This window comes from Oncorhynchus gorbuscha, linkage group LG14 (genome assembly GCF_021184085.1).
Source record: "Oncorhynchus gorbuscha isolate QuinsamMale2020 ecotype Even-year linkage group LG14, OgorEven_v1.0, whole genome shotgun sequence".
Taxonomy (NCBI): Eukaryota; Metazoa; Chordata; class Actinopteri; order Salmoniformes; family Salmonidae; genus Oncorhynchus; species Oncorhynchus gorbuscha.
In genome coordinates, this window is record NC_060186.1 from 41,463,905 (window position 1) to 41,486,116 (window position 22,212).

General features: G+C 42.9%; 1 protein-coding gene across 2 annotated transcripts; it reads right to left on the reverse strand.

Annotated features, from left to right (window-relative positions):
- Nucleotides 1-2,000: 2,000 nt before the first annotated feature.
- Nucleotides 2,001-11,583, reverse strand: LOC123994943 (XK-related protein 5-like). Of its 2 annotated transcripts, none has more exons than XM_046298078.1 (7): nt 11,345-11,583; nt 9,686-9,854; nt 8,930-9,114; nt 7,926-8,138; nt 6,294-6,463; nt 4,332-4,443; nt 2,001-3,902 (listed from the first exon to the last, which is right to left on the reverse strand). In XM_046298078.1, exons 1-7 carry the CDS (start codon nt 11,469-11,471, stop codon nt 2,863-2,865), a joined length of 2,016 nt encoding a protein of 671 aa, XP_046154034.1. In that variant the 5' UTR covers nt 11,472-11,583; the 3' UTR covers nt 2,001-2,862. The 2 variants fall into 2 exon arrangements, with proteins under 2 accessions (XP_046154034.1, XP_046154033.1); XM_046298077.1 differs by having other exon boundaries at nt 9,686-9,869.
- Nucleotides 11,584-22,212: the final 10,629 nt, after the last annotated feature.

Sequence of the window (22,212 nt, forward strand, 5' to 3'; positions counted from 1 at the left end):
TTAGGTTATTGTCTTGCTGAAAGGTGAATGCATCTCCTAGTGTCTGGTGAAAAGCAGACTGAACCAGGTTTTCCTCTAGGATTTAGTCTCTGCTTAGCTCCATTCCATTTCTTTCTTACGTTGAAAAACTCCCCAGTCCTTAATGATTACAAGCATACCCATAACATGATGCAGCCACCACTATGCTTGAAACTGTGGAGAGTGGTTCTCAGTTATGTGTTGTATTGGACTTGCCCCATAGTTAAATTGCTTTGCCACATTTTGTGCAGTATTACTTTTATGCCTTGTTGCAAACATGATGCATGTTTTGGAGTATTTTTAATTCACTCGGTCAATTAAGTTATTATTGTGGAGTAACTGCAATATTGTTGATCCAGGCTTAGTTTTCTCCTATGCAGCCATTATACTCTGTAACTGTTTTAAAGTCACCATTGGCCTCATGGTGAAATCCCTGAGCGGTTTTCTTCCTCTCCGGCAACTGAGTTAGCGTGAACGCCTGTATCTTTGTAGTGACTGGGTGTATTGATACACCATCCAAAGTATAATTGATAACTTCACTATGCTGAAAGATATTCAATGTCTGCTTCTTTTTCTTTTCTTCTTCTTAAAAAAAAAAAACCTATCTACCACGAGTGGCGTAGCATTGTAAGGTACTGCAAGGCGTCACTACAGACCTTGGTTTGAATCCGGCTGTATCGCAACCAGGCCGTGATCGGGAGTCCCATAGGGCAGCGCACAATTAGCCCAGCGTCGTCAGAGTTAGGGAAGGGTTTGGCTGGGGTAGGCAGTCATTGTAAATAAGAATGTGTTCTTAACTGACTTGCCTAGTTAAATAAAGGTTAAGTAAAAACATTTTGAAAAACAAAGGAGTTGAATACTTAATGACTCAAGACATTTCTGCTTTTCATTTTTAAATAATTAGTAAACATTTCAAAAACATCATTCCACTTTGACATTATGGGGTACTGTGCGTAGACCAGTGACCAAAAACATCTCAATGTAATCAATATTAAATTCAGGCTGTAACAACAATGTGTAAAAAGTGAAGGCGTGTGAATACTTTCTGAAAACACTGTATCTTACCCTGGGTCATTTATAGAGCATTTAATCAACAATACAATGATCCCTTATAAGGGATGAAAAAATGAGCACAGCAAAACATTGTCACAAAATATGTCTTGGATATCCCTTATTCTTCCACTTACCTTCACATTTGAGGTGTGAAAACGGTTTAAAACACAACCACGCGCCTGAGACAGTACAATACAACATATTTTAGAGTTTCTCAATTGGAAAAACTGCATTTAGCAAGTTAACATGTTCAACATGTCTTTAAGACAAAGAATAAAAATAAAAAAAGTTATCTTTGCAACAATGTACCTTAAAAATATGAATTAATTAGCTCAATAAATAAGTTTGTTAATATGAACAACTTCGCAAAAGGCAAAATGGGACATATAAAATGTGGGACAACTGTATGATTTCACCATCAAACAGTTTTGTCGAGTTGACTATGAAGCCCTGTCTGTCCTAAGCGGTGTCAGCAAGTGAGTGTATACGTTCACCTGCGGTGTAGTCATTAGTGCACAGCACACCATAGCATATGAGTGTATACGTTCACCTGCGGTGTAGTCATTAGTGCACAGCACACCGTAGCATATGAGTGTATACGTTCACCTGCGGTGTAGTCATTAGTGCACAGCACACCGTAGCATATGAGTGTATACGTTCACCTGGGGTGTAGTCATTAGTGCACAGCACACCGTAGCATACCTGGGGTGTAGTCATTAGTGCACAGCACACCGTAGCATATGTGTGTATACGTTCACCTGGGGTATAGTCATTAGTGCACAGCACACCGTAGCATATGAGTGTATACGTTCACCTGGGGTGTAGTCATTAGTGCACAGCACACCGTAGCATATGAGTGTATACGTTCACCTGGGGTATAGTCATTAGTGCACAGCACACCGTAGCATATGAGTGCACCTGGGGTAGTCATTAGTGCACAGCACACCGTAGCATATGAGTGTATACGTTCACCTGCGGTGTAGTCATTAGTGCACAGCACACCGTAGCATATGAGTGTATACGTTCACCTGGGGTGTAGTCATTAGTGCACAGCACACCGTAGCATATGAGTGTATACGTTCACCTGGGGTATAGTCATTAGTGCACAGCACACCGTAGCATATGATAGCTAAACATTTTGCAAAGGACAAGTTCAGTTTAGTCCTTCCCCGTTTTGGTCGTTTGCTTACGTTTGGTTCCGAGTGAACCCTTGACCTGTTCAATGTGTTTGGGGGTATGGGGAGTGAGTATCTTTTCAAAGGAATAACAAAAACAAAACAGGAAATTAGAGGTGCACTGATACTATCAATGATGGTACTCTGGCCGATACGGTATCTGTAAATGCCAGCCAAAACACAGTTCAGATACCAAGCTGACATATTGCAGTGAGTATCTTCACTTTAGCCGAGATCATGTCACCACTTCTTAGAATTATTTTTTTAGAAGCATTTAAATAGGTTTTTATGTGGTATTATTTGTTTATTGTATTATATTTGGTTGATTAGGAGGTAGCGTTGATTGAACTGGGTTAAAGTTACTGATGTAAAAAGTAAGTACCGGTACTCGGCGGAATATGAAATCCCCAATAGAAAGTACTTGGTACTCGGAACAATCAGCAAGAAATGGTAACGGACAGCTTTATAGGAAATGTATATTACTTAAGATACTTGTGCTTCAAATGAGCGAGCTTTGAGCTGGGCTTGTGTTTGATTATGCTTCCTCTCCATTGACTTTTCAATCTCTTTCCACCATCTCTTTTTTTTTCTCCTCCCTCTTTTCCCTCCCTTGTTCTTAAAATCCATCGTCCTGGTCTCGCCGTGACAGTATCAGCTGCCTCCTGGGACCACTCAGATGAGGGATGCTGGGCGGTGCGTCCCCCTGCACCCCAGAGTCCAGTTTGGGTGTGGAGGTGTAGCGAGGCCCCATCTGACCCATCTGCAGTCCCCTGACGTCCCTGTGCAGGGCGGGGTCGCTGGGGATGGAGCCGAGGCCTGCCATGCCCATGGGGGGGCTGGCCCGGTCCAGGCGGGGGTTGCTGGTGCTGCTGGGGGACTGGGGGTCAGCACTGAAGTACAGTGTGGAGCTGGACAGGGTGGTGCTGGGGCAGAAGTATGGCTCGGGGCTGTCCCCGAACACCGATTTGCCCTCGGGCGAGCTACGCTTTAAGGAGTCAGACACCGGCGACTCCAGTGGGCTCTGCATGTCCTCCAGGCTGTCCTCGCTCTCCTCCTCGCCAGGCGTCTCGGCGGATATGGGCTCATCGCTGGCGCTCTGAAACTCCTCCTTGCAGTCCGAGAGGGGTGCTAGGCCCACCTTCGTCCCCTGCGATTCGGACACCGAGGCCCCGGAGACCCCGTCGTAGTTGCCCCCACACGCCGTGGTAGTCCTGCCGCCACCTGTACCCGTGGCCTCCGAGTTACAACAGTAATCGTCCTCGTCCAAGTTGGCCACCACGCCACCGGAGCCATAGGCCCGGTTGATCTTTCCTATGTCACTCGTTTTTAGTGCCAAGCGAATCAGGAGCCAGTGGTGGTGGTGGCAGAGGCACGAGTTACCCAGCCTGGGACCACAACTCCCAGGATGCTCCAGGAGGGAGCCGGCCACGCCAGAGAGGGAGAAGCTGCCGTGATTGTGCAGGGAGGAGGGTGCGGCCTGGGGGAGGCTCTTGTCACCTCCCCCACCCCCCAGGGAGTAGGAAGACTCGCCCTGCTCTAGGCCCTCCAGGCAGGTGGAGCCCATGTGGTGGTTGCGGTGGCCGAGGCCATGGCCTGTGGCGATCTCAGTGGACTTGGGGTGGAGGAAGCGGTAGTACAGGACTAGAGAGGTGGCGCCTGGAGTAGCGAGAGATAAGAGAGGGGGAGACTTAGAAACACGCTCTGTGTGATGCAGAGTATTTGAATGGACAGTGACGTACAATACTGAACAAAGTATAGTATTCATTAAAGGTTAAGGCTTAGGGTTAAGGTGATGGTATTGAAAGTTCCTTATGGGGTTCAGTTGCTTGTGTCTGAAGCTTGACATGGTGCCTTAGATAGATGTATCCCTTACAGCCATGAATATAACTAAATATGTCATATTTTAGGTTTCTCTTGTATCAAACATTTGCCTTAAATGAAATGTAAATATGAATTTTAGAAGTACTTTTTTTCTTTTAACACAATAGGTTTTTAACATCCTCTTTGTTCTGTGCACAGGCATCAGGCATAACAGGGGCTTAAACTAAATGCTACATAAGGGGGAGAATCCAAAGAGTGACTCACCAAGCAGGAAGCTGCTCAGCACAGCGATGGGGAGGGTCATGCTATCCCATGATTTCTCACTGAGGAAGTCGGACGCTGCCACTAATAGGGTGGTGTTCTCCAGTAGCATGGCCTATAGGAGAAGAGGTCAGAGGGAGGTCAGGAGAAGACAGGACTAAGACGGGACAATGGAATGCAAGGACAGAAAGCGTGTGTGTGTGTGTGTGCGCATCTGCAGCTGTGTGTGTGCCCATATGAACATGAGTGAAATAATAGGCCCCCCCAAAAAATACAAAACATACAACTCATCACAAAGACACAGGGGTGAACGCATAAGACAACGAATGACACCAAGCAGCAGGAGATTCAAACAGAACTCAATTAAATTCAATAGATCTTTATTGTCCCTGAATGGCAGTCCTCGTCCTCCTATTCATCATATGTACCACTTAGAAGCAGGAAATTGAATAGGAACATGCACAAAAATCTGAATGAATAGAATTAAATTAAACATATATTTCCTATTGTCTCCAAAGGGCAATTCAGTTGCAGCATACTGAATTTCTCCTCTACTGAATTATTTCTTCCTGGCAACTGAATTCTTCCTGGCAACTGAACCTTTTTTGGAACACCATTATTTTTGTCTTACTGAGATTTACTGTCAGGGCCCAGGTCTGACAGAATCTGTGCAGAAGATCTAGGTGCTGCTGTAGGCCCTCCTTGGTGGGGGACAGAAGCACCAGATCATCAGCAAACAGTAGACACTTGCCTTCAGATTCTAGTAGGGTGAGGCCAGGTGCTGCAGTCTCTCTCTCTCCAATTAAAGTCCAAGGGATGTATTGGCATGGAAAACATATGTTTATATTGCCAAAGCAAGTGAAATAGATCATTAACAAAAGTGAAATGGAATGGCAGCTCAGTTTCCACCTCATTTTGTGGGCAGTGTGCACATAGCCTGCCTTCTCTTAAGAGACAGGACTGTCAATAGCAAGGCTGTGCTCACTGAGTCTTCACATAGTCAAAGCTTTCCTTAAGTTTGGGTCAGTCACAGTGGTCAGGTATTCTGCCACTGTGAAATATCTCTTTAGGGCTAAATAGCATTCTAGTTTGCTTTGTTTTTTTGTTAATTCTTTCCAATGTGTCAAGTGATTATCTTTTTGTTTTCTCATGATTTGGTTGGGTCTAATTGTGTTGCTGTCCTGGGGCTCTGTGGGGTCTGTTTGTGTTTGTGAACAGAGCCCCAGGACCAACTTGCTTAGGGGACTCTTCTCCAGGTTCATCTCTGTTTGTTGATAGCTTTGTTATGGAAGGTTTGCGAATCGCTTCCCTTTAGATGGATTTACAATTTAGAGTCTCTATTCTGGATTTTGATCATTAGCGGGTTTCGGACTAATTCTGCTCTGCATTAATTATTTGGTGTTTTATGTTGTACACAGTTATGTATACAGAGTCTCGATTTGGTGTTTGTCCCATTTTGTGAATTCTTGGTTGGTGAGCTGACCATAGCACTCACAACCATAAAGGGCAATGGGTTCTATAACCGATTCAAGTATTTTTAGCCAGATCCTAATTGGTATGTTGAATTTTTTGTTCCTTTTGATGGCATAGGCCTTTTTTGCCTCGTCTCTCAGATTGTTCACAGCTTTGTGGAAGTTACCAGTGATGTTTAGGCCGAGGTATGTATAGTTCTTTGTGTGCTCTAGGGCAGTGGTGTGTCGATGGAATTTGTATTTGTGGTCTTGGCAACTGGACCTTTCTTTGGAACACCATTATTTTGGTCTTACTGAGATTTACTGTCAGGGCCCAGGTCTGTCAGGGCCCAGGTCTGTCAGGGCCCAGGTCTGACGGAATCTGTGCAGAAGATCTAGGTGCTGCTGTAGGCCCTCCTTGGTGGGGGACAGAAGCACCAGATCATCAGCAGACACTTGAATTCCGATTCCGGGTGCTGCAGTCTCTGTGTCTCTCTGTCTCGTACGTACGTACCACGTAGAAGCCGGCCATGCGAAAGCGCGAGGGTCCGTCTTTGACGTTGAGGAAGAGGAAGATGTGGACCAGTCCCAGCGCGACGTTGAACAGGCGCCAGCGCCAGGGTCCGGTGCAGATTTCCGGTTGCTGGGCGACCAGCCAGAAGGAAGCCGTGAGCCAGTGGAAGCCTGGAGATCAGTGTAAAAATAGATAACTAGCTGAGATTACTGGTTAAAGTTGATTCTGATATGATTAAGATATATTTTTTTATTATCCCAATTAGGGTGTGGTGCCTGGCCACAAACAAATTGAGATTTTAAAAAGGATGTGCAGAGAGAGAGAGAGAGAAAAGAAGGAGGAGAGAAAGAAAGTGGACCGGTGTTATTTTGTTGTGTTTACTCAGGGAACTTGGTTGTAGTAAATAATGCATAAATGCAGATTCCAGATCCTTTACAATCATCTGACAGCACAGCCAATGAAAATGGTCAATTATAATCAACTGATTTAATAAACTCATTTGATCTACAATTGATCTCTACGTGCATTATACCAAATTTACAAAGCCTCGGGTTAAATGAGAAATAAATACATATATATTAAGTAAAATCAATAAAGGGCATCTATCTTCTTGATACAACACATGTTGTCCTTCAAAGCTTGTTCCTTGGCAACCAGTTTTCACCCTCATGACTAACTAGGCAAGTCAGTTAAGAACAAATTCTTATTTAAAATGATGGCCTACCAAAAGGCAAAAGGCCTCCTGTGGGGACGGGGTCTCAGGAGTCTGGTGGGAGGAATGGAATAACCCCCGTTTCCTGAGCAGAAGTCTAATTAGCATGATACAAAAATCCCTATACAAATCTGTCAGTTTAAGCTATCTGTTTGTTTAACATTGGCTGCGTCTCAATCCACCGCCTCCGCCTTTGTAACACTTCTACATCTGTGGTGAAAGGTGACAGAGCCAGAGCGGTGTTGTCAAACCATGAGACATCCTGAAAATCTGTCTGCTCACAAAGTCCTCTGTAGCGTCCGAACGGTTTGGAATACAAACTACAATGAGATGACTCTCACAAACACGACGGTGTTCTCTGTTTTGCTCGACGACCCCCACAAGCGTCTTGGGTCTCGTCTGAAGTCGGTTCAGCCGATCTGCCAAATTCTTCTGTCTGTAGCGTCCGAGCAGTTTGGGCTACACACTAATATGACCTCTCTGTAGAAAGGTGAGACTCTCAGGATGTTGGTTGTTTTGCTCTAGGAGCCCACGGACCTCACAAGACTTGTCTGAAGGTCCCTCAGTACTAGTTGACAAAATGAATGGAAGTATACAGTATATGGAGACTAATCTTTCTTATATCTCTCTGATATGGGATAGACACTTCGGAACAAACTTCCATTCGATTTTTGGGGGGTAATATCTGTTTCATGTAGTGAATATGTTATTAAATGCATTTGTATGGGCTAATAGCAGTAAGGCCAAAACAAAATTTTTATTCAATTTTTTTATATATTGTTTTTATACTTCAAGGGGTCTTAAAATTCAAAAACAAATAGAAAAATGATCCTTCTTAAATAATTCTCTACCCTCCCTCCCTCGTTCTCTTTGTCTCCCTCCCACCTTGCTCTCTTTCGCTCTCCCTTTCTCTCTCTCACCTGCCACTCCGCAGGTCCACCAGTGGAAGTAGCGGGCGAAGGACATGAGGCTTGCCACGCGGGCGCCCAGCATGCCCGCCCTCCACAGCAGCTGGCACAGCAGGGCGGCCGGGGGCATGGCCAGGTGGCCCGGGCGGATCAGGCAGCATGCCCGGCTGAACAGCACCAGCGCCCAGGACAATGACAGCAGGCACAGGCCTGCGCACACCGCTACTGTGGAGATAGATGGGTGGGTAAGGGAGTGGGGGAGAGAGAGAGAAATTTAAGACATGTTTTAAAGTATACAGACATTTTTGGGTACAAAAATGACCCGGTATTTACTAAGAAAATGGCATGTATAGTAATAGAACATGTTGTTTAAGTGACTGGCTGTAACAGCCTTCTCAAAGGGTCCCAGCCTAATTCAATTCAATGAACATTCAGGAGTCATCAGCTCTTTAGGATATGAAAATATATTTACCCAACATTATTACATCATCACAGACATATGCAGGGAAAATGTTCTAAGTAATTATTCAGGACAGGGCTAGTATAAACTACAATAGTACCTCACCACAGGTTACAGACAGCTTTTTCATTACTCCCAATCCAACTCAACCCTAGATCTGGGGCCATATGCTTCTCAGAGTGCTGATCTAGGATCAGCTCCCCCACTGTCCATGTAATCTTATTCATGGTGATATAAAAGGATAAACTGATCTTAAATCAGCACTCATACTCTGCAGCACTTAAAAAACATACCAGTTAGGAGACCAGGGTTGTATGTATCAAGTGTCTCAGAGTACGAATACTGACTTAGGTTCAGTTTTAACTTGTGGATCATAATTAACAAGATCACATGGATGGGACCTGATCTTAGATTAGCACTCTATGAATACCAACCCACTAAGAGATGGTAAAATTGTAATTATTACATAGTAATTAATTAGATATGATGTAGGCTACATGTTTGTTTCTTTGTAATGAATGAAATGAATCATCACCTGGGTACAGTGGTGTCTTACCTGGGGAGTGGAGTTCCACATCAGTGACAGCTAAGACGTAGGTCTGCAGCAGTGTCTGAGGGAGGGTGAGGACCAGGGCCTCCAACAGGCGGAGGGCAGACACATCGGCCTGCTGCATCACAGCCGCCCCGAGCTCCCCCGCACTACCCTGCATGTCCCATACGGATATCATGCAGTCCCACAACCTGCCAGATGGGGGAGACAAAGAGCAATGGCTGTAATACAGAGCTGGTGCAATGGGGGCAGCGCTAGAAGGTAGTTGGTTATGTATAGTGGATGTGGATGATGATGTGTGTTGGTGGGATTGTGTGTCTGCAATTTAGATATGTAGATTCTAAAGATGATCTACACATAAAATGCAAAAATTGTAGGGTTAATGACGTAAACCTCTCAAGGTAACCTCTAATGCCCATCACTTACAGTATAGTACTAGAGGGCAGATAGGACAGGAGATCTTATTTATCCAACTAAGTAAATCAGTGGCTGGTTTCAAAATGATTGTTACTTTGAAATATTCTGAGCTGAAAGCAACTTCTCCGTCAATTTATAATTCTGAGGCAGATCGTTCTGTTGTCAGGGTCCTGTTTTTTAAGGCACACTGTAACAAAACGTTCAAAAGCATTTTGCAACAGAAAACAAAGGCGGACATTTCTAATCGGTCAAGTTCAGCTAGTAACCTACACATTTCAATCAGTTTTCTTACATTTTGTGCCTATTGAACATACCCAGGTGTAGCGATTGTTCAGGTGGGCTCACCTTTGGAAGATGCCCAGTTGCAGCACATGTGTGAGGGTCAGGAACCAATAGTGGTCTTCCCCATCGTCACGGTACCACCTGAGACTCAACACCTGGACCAGTATCCCCGGCAACAGGAAGGCGAGGGTCATCCCCGCCCACTGCGTTTCTTCATTCCATAGGTAGAATCCTACACAATAGATCACTTTATAGATCACACACACAGAGGGAAGAAATAGGTATATTATACATTTGTATCAATGTAATAGTGTATCAGTGTGCTACAATGTCTATTTATCTACATACAGAATATATTGGTTACATTCTGTACAGTCTATGGTGGGAGTGAATGGTGATGCATTCCATTTGCACACATTGCCAGCTACATAAATGAACAAGTGAGGTGAGTGACTTAGTGAGTGGATGGCTGGATGAATGAATGAATGGTATATTTGGAAACAATCCCCTCGGCCTTTATTTCACAAAACAAAACAGACATGTCGAAGACATATCAAATGTATTGATCATTAATTAAATGCTATTTATGTGTATGCCTCTTGGCCACACACTTGGCAAGGGGAGAGAAGAGCTCTTGATGGCTAGATCTGGATTATTTCTGTCTTATCCATCAGGACTGACTGTCTCTGTTGGTGGGGCCCTAGAGAGGCTCTCAGGCTAGTTTATTTGGATCCACATTATCTACTGCACATGCAGCAGCTCCTCTTCCTGGGGTCAACATAAAACGTACAAACACATGACAAAGTACAGAACCGTTATAGACGAGCATAAGATATTAAATTCCCCTGAAAATAAATATGAGTTACATATTGAAGGCACGGTAGTTTTATCCGGTGAAAGCCATCTGTGTGGAGGCCAAAGTTGCTTTGCGTGCAGTCCGTTGCCTTCGCTGGGGCTCTCTGACTTGTGCTACTTGTCCATTGGGTTTCCAAAGGCACAAAGTCAAAATTGTCTATCCTAAAAATGTATGGAAGCAAAAATGTGCTTTTTGGTCTTAAGGTAAGGTTAGGAATACGTTTAGCAGTGTGATTAGGTTGGGGTCAAGGTCAGGGTGAAAATGACATCTTTAGAACGCAATTGTAGAAATGGGAGGGGTTTGTGACTTTGTGGCTGTGGTAACTAGTGACGACCTTGTCATTGATCTGCTTACTCTACACAAGGATGCACGGCGCCCCTTTCCCGGATAACGGCGCGGAGGAGACCTCATCTCTCTCTCCGTGCCCTTCGACTGACCCGCGTGTGATATGCATACAAAAACTAAAAACATCTCGGTAGAAATAAAGGCTAGCCTTCAACTTACAACACCGCAATGAAACTGGCTATACACGTATAGAGAATGATACAGAAAGGTCGGTGGTAATTCGTGCAATGTTACCGGGCCACATTCACATTAACGTATGCACATATAGTAGCTCGCTAGCTAATGTGGCTAACGTTACTAGCCTAATGTTAGCCAAGTGATGCTGAACTGTACTAGACGAGTAACGTTAGCTAGCTAAATACGCATTCCATGAAGTCCATAATAACACACTTTCCCGGAAAAACAAGAGCTCTACGATTGCATATAACTAATTGAAGGTCACTAACGCAGTCCACTGAACATGCTGTGAATGAGGCAGAATACAGTGGCTAGGCTACTGTAGCGTTTGGTATCCCACTTACGCGCGGTCCTTTCAGCCAGTATCACCAGCCCCGACACACCAAAAAGGATAGCCTGGCACCACGCAATCCAGGACCCACTCCGGGCCGCCACGGGCATCATATGGGCGACAGGCCCAGTGTTTATCATGATACGGAGACTTGGGCGCCGCGGGAACCAGTCGGGGACATTATTATTGTCATCCTTCTCCCTTGGTGGATCCCGTTACCTACCAGTACTCGTCCTCCGGGCTGGCTCCCGTTAAAAATATTTGACGTCACTGCAGTTTTTAAAGAGGCAGTACACTACACGGTAAAGTACGTGTTGTTTAAACTCCTTATTGTCACATTGACGTTGAGACGTTACACCTTTTCATCTGGTGGCTATCCTGATTTAGACAGAGCCGGCCCTGGACGTTCTGCCGCCCTAGGCGAGACAAACATCTTAGCTAAAAGTCGGAGGAACAGAACATAATAGCAGCCCAATTAATAGGCCTATGCTACAAGTGAAACACCATTTTAGCACATCTGGTTAGTAGGCTATATAATCAGTTCAATGTCAATAATATAGCCTAATATTTTCAATTGAATTACATTGTTAAAATCACCAATGTCCTGGACGTTCTGCCGCCCCAGGCCAGACAAAAAATAATTACATCTTAGACATCCTTTATTTCAAAAGTTACCTTTCCACCCAGACAGAGGCTCTACTGACGCAGAAAACTGTAAGCTTCAACAACAGAAGTGCTTCCCTAAAAGCTGCCTGGGTTTAAACAAACATATTATATTTTCAGAAAGAGAAAAGCTCAATTAATAGGGACAGAATAGCAAAGTACATTTTTTATCTCCTCGAATATTATAGGCTGCGGTTTAGCTTCAGATTGTCATAGAGAGGAATCAATATATCCCCATATGCATCGGAGTCCCGTCTTTCGCGGGCATTTTCGAGCTTGTTTCTACCATAAGGCATCGTTATAGAACGCTTGCTATAATCTGGATACGTTATATGTATTTATTTAAAATACACAAAACAATAGATATCCTTTTTGCCTTTTTCTTTAACCAAGGGTATGTGATACCCTCACTCAATTCGAGCCCTGGTTTTAGTCAAACACACCAAGCCCTTCCCAGACACGGAGTTATTTAATCAGTACATGCGACAGTATTGGATTATTTGGCTATACCGACATCTATGGACAGGATAATTGTGTCTGTCAAACAGGTAGGCTGAACACTTATTGTTTGGAAGATGAAGAAATAAGTTCCAATTATCTATGTCATTCTATGTTTATGCCCGTAAACATTTTTGGTGCACTTTAACCCCTGCATCGGAGAGTTACATTGTTGCTATCACTATGCAACCTATAGTTGGAAAACGAAGTTTTTTATTAATAATATCCCACCTGTTATCACACATGGGACGACCCCATAATTGTTACAATTACAATAAAAACAACAAGTGTATATAACATATTTAACGTATATTTTATATTACTGTAGAACTGTAAAACAGTAAGATAATTTGAGTTTTGGAAACAACTGCTGTCATAAATTCATGGCGGGCGTCGTTTCGCTGGAGCAGTGTAAAATAACCTTTATGTCAATGACCCAGCCTTAATGAATTTAGTTTATTTACATATCGAATGTTATTGTCCAACATCAGTTTCAGAATGTATTTATTTCGTCTCCACCGAGAGAGGCCTCTTTCCCTTGCAGTGGTGCTGCATTGCAGTCAGCGATGTGTCCTCTCGGTAGCTGTCCATGGTCCTGATTCTTCCAGTCCCTGGTTCCATCCCTAACCAGCGCAGATTTGCACTCGTGTGAAAAAAGTTTGCAGCAAAAACAAAATGCTGCATCGTTTTGCTTGGAAAAGACTCTCCCCGCTCGCCATCCTCCTATAGTAGTGGGCCACCGAAAACTTTCGTTGCCCCTCATCTCTTGTGAAATTCCCCTCCTTATCCTGATGTGGCCCTGCCTGCCTGCACTAACATATCCTGTAAAGATCCACTCATTTATTTTGGCCACTCACTGGGCTCTTTAATGTTTTTTGTTTGGGAGTCGGATTTAGTAGCAGCACCACCACTGTCATCGGGCGACGAATCTGAGTGTGGGTCCAAGATAGTAGGGTCTTCGCCGGCATTGTTTGGAGGTGTGGCTAGGCCTGGTGCGACCACCTGTTCTTGTCCAGCCAGGGAGCTGTCATCATCATGGCTTGGACTCCTCCGGTTTGCCCTCTTCGAGCAGGGGCTCGTCGTTCTCGGCGAATGAATGGCCTGTCCTCGTAGGCTGGTCATTATCCACACCGGCTGGTAGACATTGCTGCCCACTGTGGTCCTTCTGTAGCTCAGTTGGTAGAGCATGGCGCTTGTAACGCCAGGGTAGTGGGTTCGATCCCCGGGACCACCCATACGTAGAATGTATGCACACATGACTGTAAGTCGCTTTGGATAAAAGCGTCTGCTAAATGGCATATATTATTATTATTTTGATACATTTCACCAGCGAATGTCTTTGGTTTAGAGATTGTGCCTCTTTTCCCATTGTTTTCTAAATATTCGCTTCCTGGTCGTTTTTGTCTCTTAGACATGATAGCAAATGGTTTCACATCTCTATAGATTACTTTTAGTTAAAATTATATCCACTAGTAGTTGCTAGCTAACTTTACAGGCTACTGCCTTAGCCACCAATCGTCTTCGTCACATATTAACATAAAAAATACAAGTATTTAATTGGCAGATTCATTTTGATTAATGTTTCACAATTGGATAATCCCATATAACCAATTTGTAAGTCGCTCTGGATAAGAGCGTCTGCTAAATGACTTAAATGTAATGTAAATGTAAACACACACATCATCACATAGCTACCAAGGACAGTGCGAGTGAACTTCGCGAGAAGTGGGAGGGGGCGGGAACTGCAGCAACGCTATGAGCTGGTGGCTGGGGTGCCGCGGGCGGTGAAGCAGTGATGCCAATTTAGCAATGTTGTTGCTAGATTTAGCAACTTTTCAGGCTACCCTGGCAAATTTTTTAAACAGCACCTAGCAACAAATTTAGCTACTTTAAAAAAATGTATTTGGTACTTTTAGCAACTTGTGAAAAGTGACTCAAACGCTAAAATGCACACATTTGCCCTCAAAATGACACAAACACGATTCTCTGTCACACACTCAACACACGTGCCTGGCTCAAAAGTGCACTGTGAGTAACGTCAGCAGCAGGCGCTCAACACACGTGCCTGGCTCAAAAGTGCACTGTGAGTAACGTCAGCAGCAGGCGCTCAGCTCGGGCACGGAAGCAGCAATTTCAGGTAGGTGAAACACTCGATGTCCAGCATGTGCACCTCGTCCACAAACAGCACCTCAGGGACCAGCTCAGCCACACCCTGGTCAATGTAGCGGTTTACCACCTTGTTGATCTCAGCTCGCAGCTTGTCTGTGATCTCGGTCTTCTTGGGCTTAATCAGCTGTCCCATCATAGACAGGATGTCTTGACCTCCCTGTGGTCTAGCATTGGCAATATCCAGGTCGTGTAGTGTGACGTCTTGGATAATCTCATTCTTCTTTGTGGATGTCCCCCTTAAGCAGCTTGATGGGGCACAATTATAACTGATGAGTTATGGTGATGCCCATCTCCTGTAGGATTCCAGTTCAAGAGCAAATGCAGTTCAGTTTAAAAGTCTAAAGATGAATTTAATGGAGATGATACCTGGCAGGGAATGATTGACAGTTGACATGACATTGTCTTGAATTGAGGCTTTCTTGGCTTTGTGTGAAGTGTGGTTTATCTAAAAGGAGACAAATGTGCAAATAATATCGGGCAATAACAGCAATGAACAAACATAATCGTCTGGCCATAATCAATGACAATATGGAAATGCAATAAGCATATGAATGGGTAAAGCTATGCATAAATATAGCAGCAGTTAAAGAATGGCAAGATAGGGGGTGCAATAGCATGCAGCATTGGAAGGCCGATGCTATAGCAGTCAAATTTATCAATGGCTACATAGCATAGCAAGCAAATAAACAATACAATGCTAACAAAAGTAGAAAGTATAGCCATTAAGCAGGCCTAGTTAGCATAACAAAGGGAATGCACAAAAAGTGCAAATTTTTGCAAATTAACATGTGTCCATTAACACAAGTACCAAAGAGAACAGATCAATACTCAAAATGACTGTTTGACTGAGCGCTAGCATTTCGCAGCCATTAGCAGCCGATATCAACTATACAAAATGAATGGTGAGGGATTCCTCTCATCCTCTTATTATAAGATAAAAGGCTTGTACTCCTATTTCAATGACACATAATGGTTGTTGTTTGTGGGGGTTGTTTGTCATGCTCAACTACTCAGCTCTGTCTGGGTGAAGGATCAAGATTTAAAGGAGGCACCTTCGAGTTATATAGAGGGCACATCTGTCACGAGTGCCCTAATCCGCCTCCACGTCACTGAGCAGGGAATTCTGTACAAAGATATACAACCTTTTGGCTTTACCAATATAAACATATATATGCCATTTAGCAGATGCTTTTTTCCAAAACAACTTACAGTCATGCGTGTTTAAATTATAAGGAGTGGTGGTCCCAGGAATCAACACCACTATCCCGGCATTGTAAACACCATGCTCTACCAATACCCCAATACATACCCAATACATACCCATTTATATACCCATTATCAGCCTGAAAACGTCATTCGGGCACATTTTTGCAAAAAATAAACATGTCACAGTAACTGACGTTTTTCCCAATACATTGCAGTGAATGGGAAGAAATGATTGTCACAGGATTGATATTTTTTCTCAGTACATTGCAGTCAATGGAAAAACATGCATAAAGGCATCTCCCTCTCCCGCAAGTTCGTTATTACTTACATTGTCAAAGTATACATATCGAAAAATATATATTTATATATAAATAAATGGTGGGACCAACAGCAATAATAATAGTAATAGTGGACATGGGATTACCATTAACAACAACTACAACAACAATTTTAATGAGAACAACAATACATTAAATCAATGCTAGTTGACCAGTGTCAACATGACTGAGAAGAGACATGACATGGTATGAAAGACAAAACAAAACCAGATGGGAAATATTATCGACATTACTTTGCACTTTTCACTGGCTGTCCCTCAGGTTGTGGCAGGAGGATACAAAACTGCACATTTTGGCTTTTCACCCAATAAATATTTGATTTTTTTCATCATCTTTTATAGTTTCAAATTCTTTGTATTGAATTATAATTTTGGGAAAGAAATCATCTCTTAGGTCTGAGTATTTGTCACAGTGTAATAGGAAATGCAGCTCTGTCTCTACCTTTCCCCTGGAGCAGAGTGAGCACAGCCTCTCTGGGCAGCCAGGTTTGTCTGTGACTCTATAGCCAGACTGTGCTCACTGAGTCTGTACCTAGTCAATGTTTTCCTCAGTTTTCTATCAGTCACAGTGGTCAGATAGTCTGCCACCATGTACTGTCTGTTTAGAGCCAAATAGTTTGAGTATAGCCAATTTGAATTTGTTGTCTGTATATTTAATCATTTCATTTAAAATACCATCAGCAACACGTGTATTTTTTGGGTTGTAGAGTGTATAGTTCTTCCAATAATTATTCTTCTGTAATTGGGGTATCCATAGGATTATGATAGTCGTTGACTGCTTATTCAAGGATTTGTCATTTTTCTTGAATATCTTTTCATTCTGTGCTCTTTGTTATATTGCTGTAGAGGTTTGCAAAGTGATTTCTCCACATATCCCTATTTTGGATAGCCAGTTCCTCCTGATGAGGTTTGTTTCATGTATTCCAATTCTCCCAGAAGTGGTTTGATTCTATGGATTCCTCAATTCCACCCAGCTGATTTCTAATGTGCTGTTCCTTTTCTGTTCTAGGGTGTGTTTGTATTGCTTCAGTGGTTCCCCATATTGAAGCCTTATATTTCTGTTGTCTGGTCCTCTGTGTTTTTGATTAGATATATTTCTCAATTACTTTCTTAGATTTTTGCAATCATTATCAAACCATTTTTCATTATCTGTTATTTCTGGTTGGCTCTTGTGTTTCTTTAAATTAGCCAAGGGGGACAATTTGTCAAATATAAAGTTTATGTTCCAAACAGCCAAATTTACACCTTCATTGCTGTAGGAGAATGTTAAGGCTAAAAAGTTGTCCAGGAGAGATTGTATTTTTTGGCTACTAATTGCTTTTTGGTAGATGTCTGTACTGTTTGCACTCCATCTATAGGCCTTTTTCGTAACATGTAATTTATTCGCCCATGATGCTTCATGGTTGGGTTCTGCTCTTCTCAGATACACTGTGATTTCACTGTGGTCTGAGAGAGGTGTTAGTGGGCTGACTGTGAAGGCTCTGAGAGACTCTGGGTTTAGGTCAGTGAGGAAGTAGTCTACAGTGCTGCTGCCAAGGGATGAGGTGTAGGTGTACCTACCAAAAGAGTCCCCTCTCAGCCTACCATTGACTACGTACAGACCCAGTGTTCGACAGAGCTTCACGAGCTGTACTCCATTTGAGTTTTTCACTTTGTAGTTGTTTCTGTGGGGGTATGTGGGGAGGGAAAGGTTGTTGCATCCTGGTAGGTGTTTATCTCCATGACTGTTAATAGTGTCTTGATATTCTGCTGTTCTAGCATTCAGGTCTCCTCAGACCAGACAAACTTCCCATTTGAGTCCATCAACAGGGATATGAATGGAGAAAGTCTCTTCATTGAAGTAGGGTGACTCTGAGGGGGGAATGTATGTGGCACAGAGGAAGATGTTTTTATCTGTAAAGATAGCCTCCTTGTTGATTTGAACTAGATAAAGAATTCTCCTGTTTTGATAAATTCGATTGAATTAATTAGTTCAGATTTGTACCATATTAGCGTTCCCCCTGAGTCTCTGCCCTGTCCTGAGTCTCTGCCTTGTCCTGAGTCTCTGCCCTGTCTGATTCATTTTAATTTAGTGGATGGTATGATTATCTCCCAATAACATAGTGGACAGCCAGTGGAAACATCACCTCTGCACCATGTTTCCTGTAGTACTACAATATCAACATCATCAATTTCTTTCAGGAAGTCTGGGTTTCTGCTCTTTAGCCCAAAAGCAGAATGCTTGTAAATTCCAACAAGCAACATACAAATATTTCTCTTTACTTACTTTCTTAATGAGACAAACACTCACAATCCAACAAGAACTATTCGATTTTTCATTTAACGTAAAAACGTATTATGCAAATGTGATGATCATTTAAGATAGCATTTGTGTCATGCCACTTTTTATTTTGACCTTTATTTTACTAGGCAAGTCAGTTAAGAACAAATTCTTATTTTCAATGATGGCCTAGGAACAGTGAGTGGGTTATAACTGCCTTGTTCAGGGGCAGAACACCAGATTTGTGCCTTGTCAGCTTGGGATTTGAACTTGCAACCTTGTGGTTACTAGCCCAATACTCTAACCACTAGGCTACCCTGCCACCCCACTTGGGTTGATGTAGTGTGAGGATGGTGGAGTTCTTGTGCTCATTTTACCATGACCCTCGGCCTATCACATGTGAGCATAGCGGACTCAGCAATTGTTTAACTTCTTAAGGTATAGGGGGCAGCAGTTTCACTTTTGGATAAATAGCATGCCCAATTTCAACTTCCTGCTACTCATGCCAAGAATATAAGATATTCATATTATTAGTACATTTGCATAGAAAACACTCTGAAGTTTCTAAAACTGTTTGAATCATGTCTGTGAGTATAACATAACTTATGTAGCAGGTAAAACACAGAGGATTGTTTTTTTTAGGTCTCTGTCTGTTCAGTGAGGTCTCATTGGGAAACGGTATTTCTTAGGAACTTGTTTTCAGTTCCTACCGCTTCCACTGGATGTCACCAGTCTGTAATTTGGTTGAGGTTATTTGTGCGATGAAGAAGTACGGCCATCTAGGAACTGCGTAACACTGTTAAGAGTTGCGCAAGATTTGAAAAGTAGCTTGGTTTGTTGTCTTCCTGTATTGAACACAGATAGACCAGTCTTCAATTTGATCAATTATTAACGTTTAAAAATACCTAAAGTTGTAGTACAAAAGAAGTTTGAAATATTTTGGCAAAGTTTACAGACAACTTTTGAAAAATGTTGTATTGACGTTGTGCAATTTGGAAACGTTTTTTTTCTGGATCAAACGCGCCAAATAAATGGACATTTTGGATATATATGGACGGAATTAATCAAACAAAAGGGCCAATTGTGACATTGGAGTGCCAACAAAAGAAGCTCTTCAACGGTAAGGCATGTTTTATGTTTTCTTTCTACGTTTTGTGTAGCGCCTGCAGGAGGGATGGAGATTGCTCCGCTGTTCCTGGGTGGAGAGGTCGGGCTGCGGTTTAAAGCAACGTCCTTGAGAGTCTTGGCAAGGATGGGGGACTGTCTCCCTGTACAGGTGAACATGGTCATAGAGACATTCCAGATCGAGGGTGGAATGGTGGGCCAGGTGTACAATAGGTCGCAGGGCACAGTCCCGGGTGAGGCTGGCGTTTATTCTTTGGATTGTGGCAGGGTGGAAGTCCTTCCTCTGTAGAAGGGTTGACACCACGATTCTTGAGTTGGGGAAGATTGTGGAGGCCTTCTCAATCACTTCCCGTAGTGAAGTCGCCACCCTCTCCTGCTGAGCACGCAGCTCATTATTTTCCACCATAATTTGCAAATAAATCCATAAAAAATCCTACAATGTGATTTTCTGTTTTGTTTTTTTCATTTTGTGTACCTATGATGAAAATGACAGGCCTCGTCTTTTTAAGTGGGAGAACTTGCACAATTGGTGGCTGACTAAATACTTTTTTGCCCCACTGTATATAATAGGCGGTGTCAGAGGAAAGCCCATAAAATTGTCAGAGACTCCAGTCTGTTTTCTCTGCTACCGCAAGGCAAGTGGTACCGGAGCGTCAAGTCTCGGACTAAAAGGCTCCTTAATAACAGCTTCTACCCCCAAGCCATTAGACTGCTGAACAATTCATCAAATAGCCACCGGATTATTTACATTAGTTTTGTACACTGCTGCTATTCACTGTTTATTATCTATGCATAGTCACTTCACCCCTACCTACATATACAAATGACCTCGACTAACCTGTACACAGACTTGGTACTGGTACCTCATTATTGTTATTTTATTGTTACTTTTTCTTATTTTTTACTTTAGTATATTTGGTAAATATTTTCTTAACTCTTCTTCAACTGCAATGTTGGTTAGGGCTTGTAAGTAAGCATTTCATGGTAAAGTTGTTGTATTCGTGACAAATAACATGATTTGATTTGACACATCCATCATGCATGATGATGTATATGGGTAAGATAGTCGAGCTAGCTACATTTTCAGATAGTACACGTTTCAAATTTTTACAGAAAGTGGTTTCAAGTTCAAATGTACTGTTAGCTGACTGGCTCCCGGGCTAACAAATCAAATTTTATTAAATCAAATGTTATTGGTCTCATACACGTGATTAGGAGATGTTATTGCGGATGTAGCAAAATGCTTATGCTTCTAGCTCCGACAGTGCAGTAATATCTAACAAATTACACAACATATACCAAATTTACACAAATCTAAGTAGGAATGAATTAAGACTATATACATATGGACGAGCGATGTCAGAGTGGAACAAACTAAGATACAGTAGAATAGTATAGAATACAGTATATACATATGAGATGAGTACTGCCAGATATGTAAATATTATTAAAGTGACTAGTGTTCCATTCCTTCAAGTGGCCAGTGATTTCTACTCTAAGCCGATAGTGTGCTAGTGATGGCTGTTTAACTGTCTCTCGGTGTCACGCTCTGAACTTTAGTTGTATTTGTTTTCTTTATTATTTTGGTTAGGTGTGACGAGGGTGGTTTGTTTAGTTTTTGTATTGTCTAGTTTGTTTTTGTATGTTTAGGGTTTTTGTAAGTCTAAGTGTTTATATGTCTATGGTTGCCTAGATTGGTTCTCAATAAGAGGCAGCTGTTTATCGTTATCTCTGATTGGGGACCATATTTAGGTAGCCATATTCCTTGGGTATTTTGTGGGTTCTTAGTCCATGTTTAGTTGCCTGTCTGCACTAGCCATAATAGCTTCACGATTCGTTTTGTTGTTTTGATAGTTTGTTCAGTGTTCTTTCTTTAATTAAAGAAGATGTACGCTTACCACGCTGCGCCTTGGTCTCCTCATTATGGCGACCGTGACACTCGGTCCCAGGTTTGATGCACGTGTACTGACCTCGCCTTCTGGATGATGTAGGTGTCCTGGAGGGTGGCTAGTAATGCGTTGGGCAGACCTCACCACCCTCTGGAGAGCCTTGCGGTTGCGGGCGGTGCAGTTGCCGTATTAGGCGGTGATACAGCCCGACAGGATTCTTTCAATTGTGCATCTGTAAAAGCTTGTGAGGGTTTTAGGTGACAAGCCTATTTTTCTTTAGCCTCCTTAGGTTGAAGAGGCTCTGTTGTGCCTTCACCACATTGTCTGTGTGGGTGGTCCATTTCAGTTTGTCAGTGATGTGTACACCAAGGAACTTGAAGCTTTCCACCTTCTCCACCCTCCTGTTGATGTAGATAGGGGGGTGCAGCCTCTGTTTCCTGAAGTCCATGGTCCTCCCTGTAGGCTGTCTCGTCATTGTCATGTTTTGTCATTTATTATCATGTCTTGTCCCTGTGCTTCCCATTCTATTCGTTTCCCTCTGCTGGTCTTATTAGGTTCTTTCCCTCTTTCTATCCCTCTCCCTCTCTCACTCTCTCGCTCTCTCTTCTCTCTATCGTTCCGTTCCTGCTCCCAGCTGTTCCTATTCCCCTAATCATCATTTAGTCTTCCCACACCTGTTCCCGATCCTTTTCCCTGATTAGAGTCCCTATTTCACTCCTTGTTTCCCGTACCTG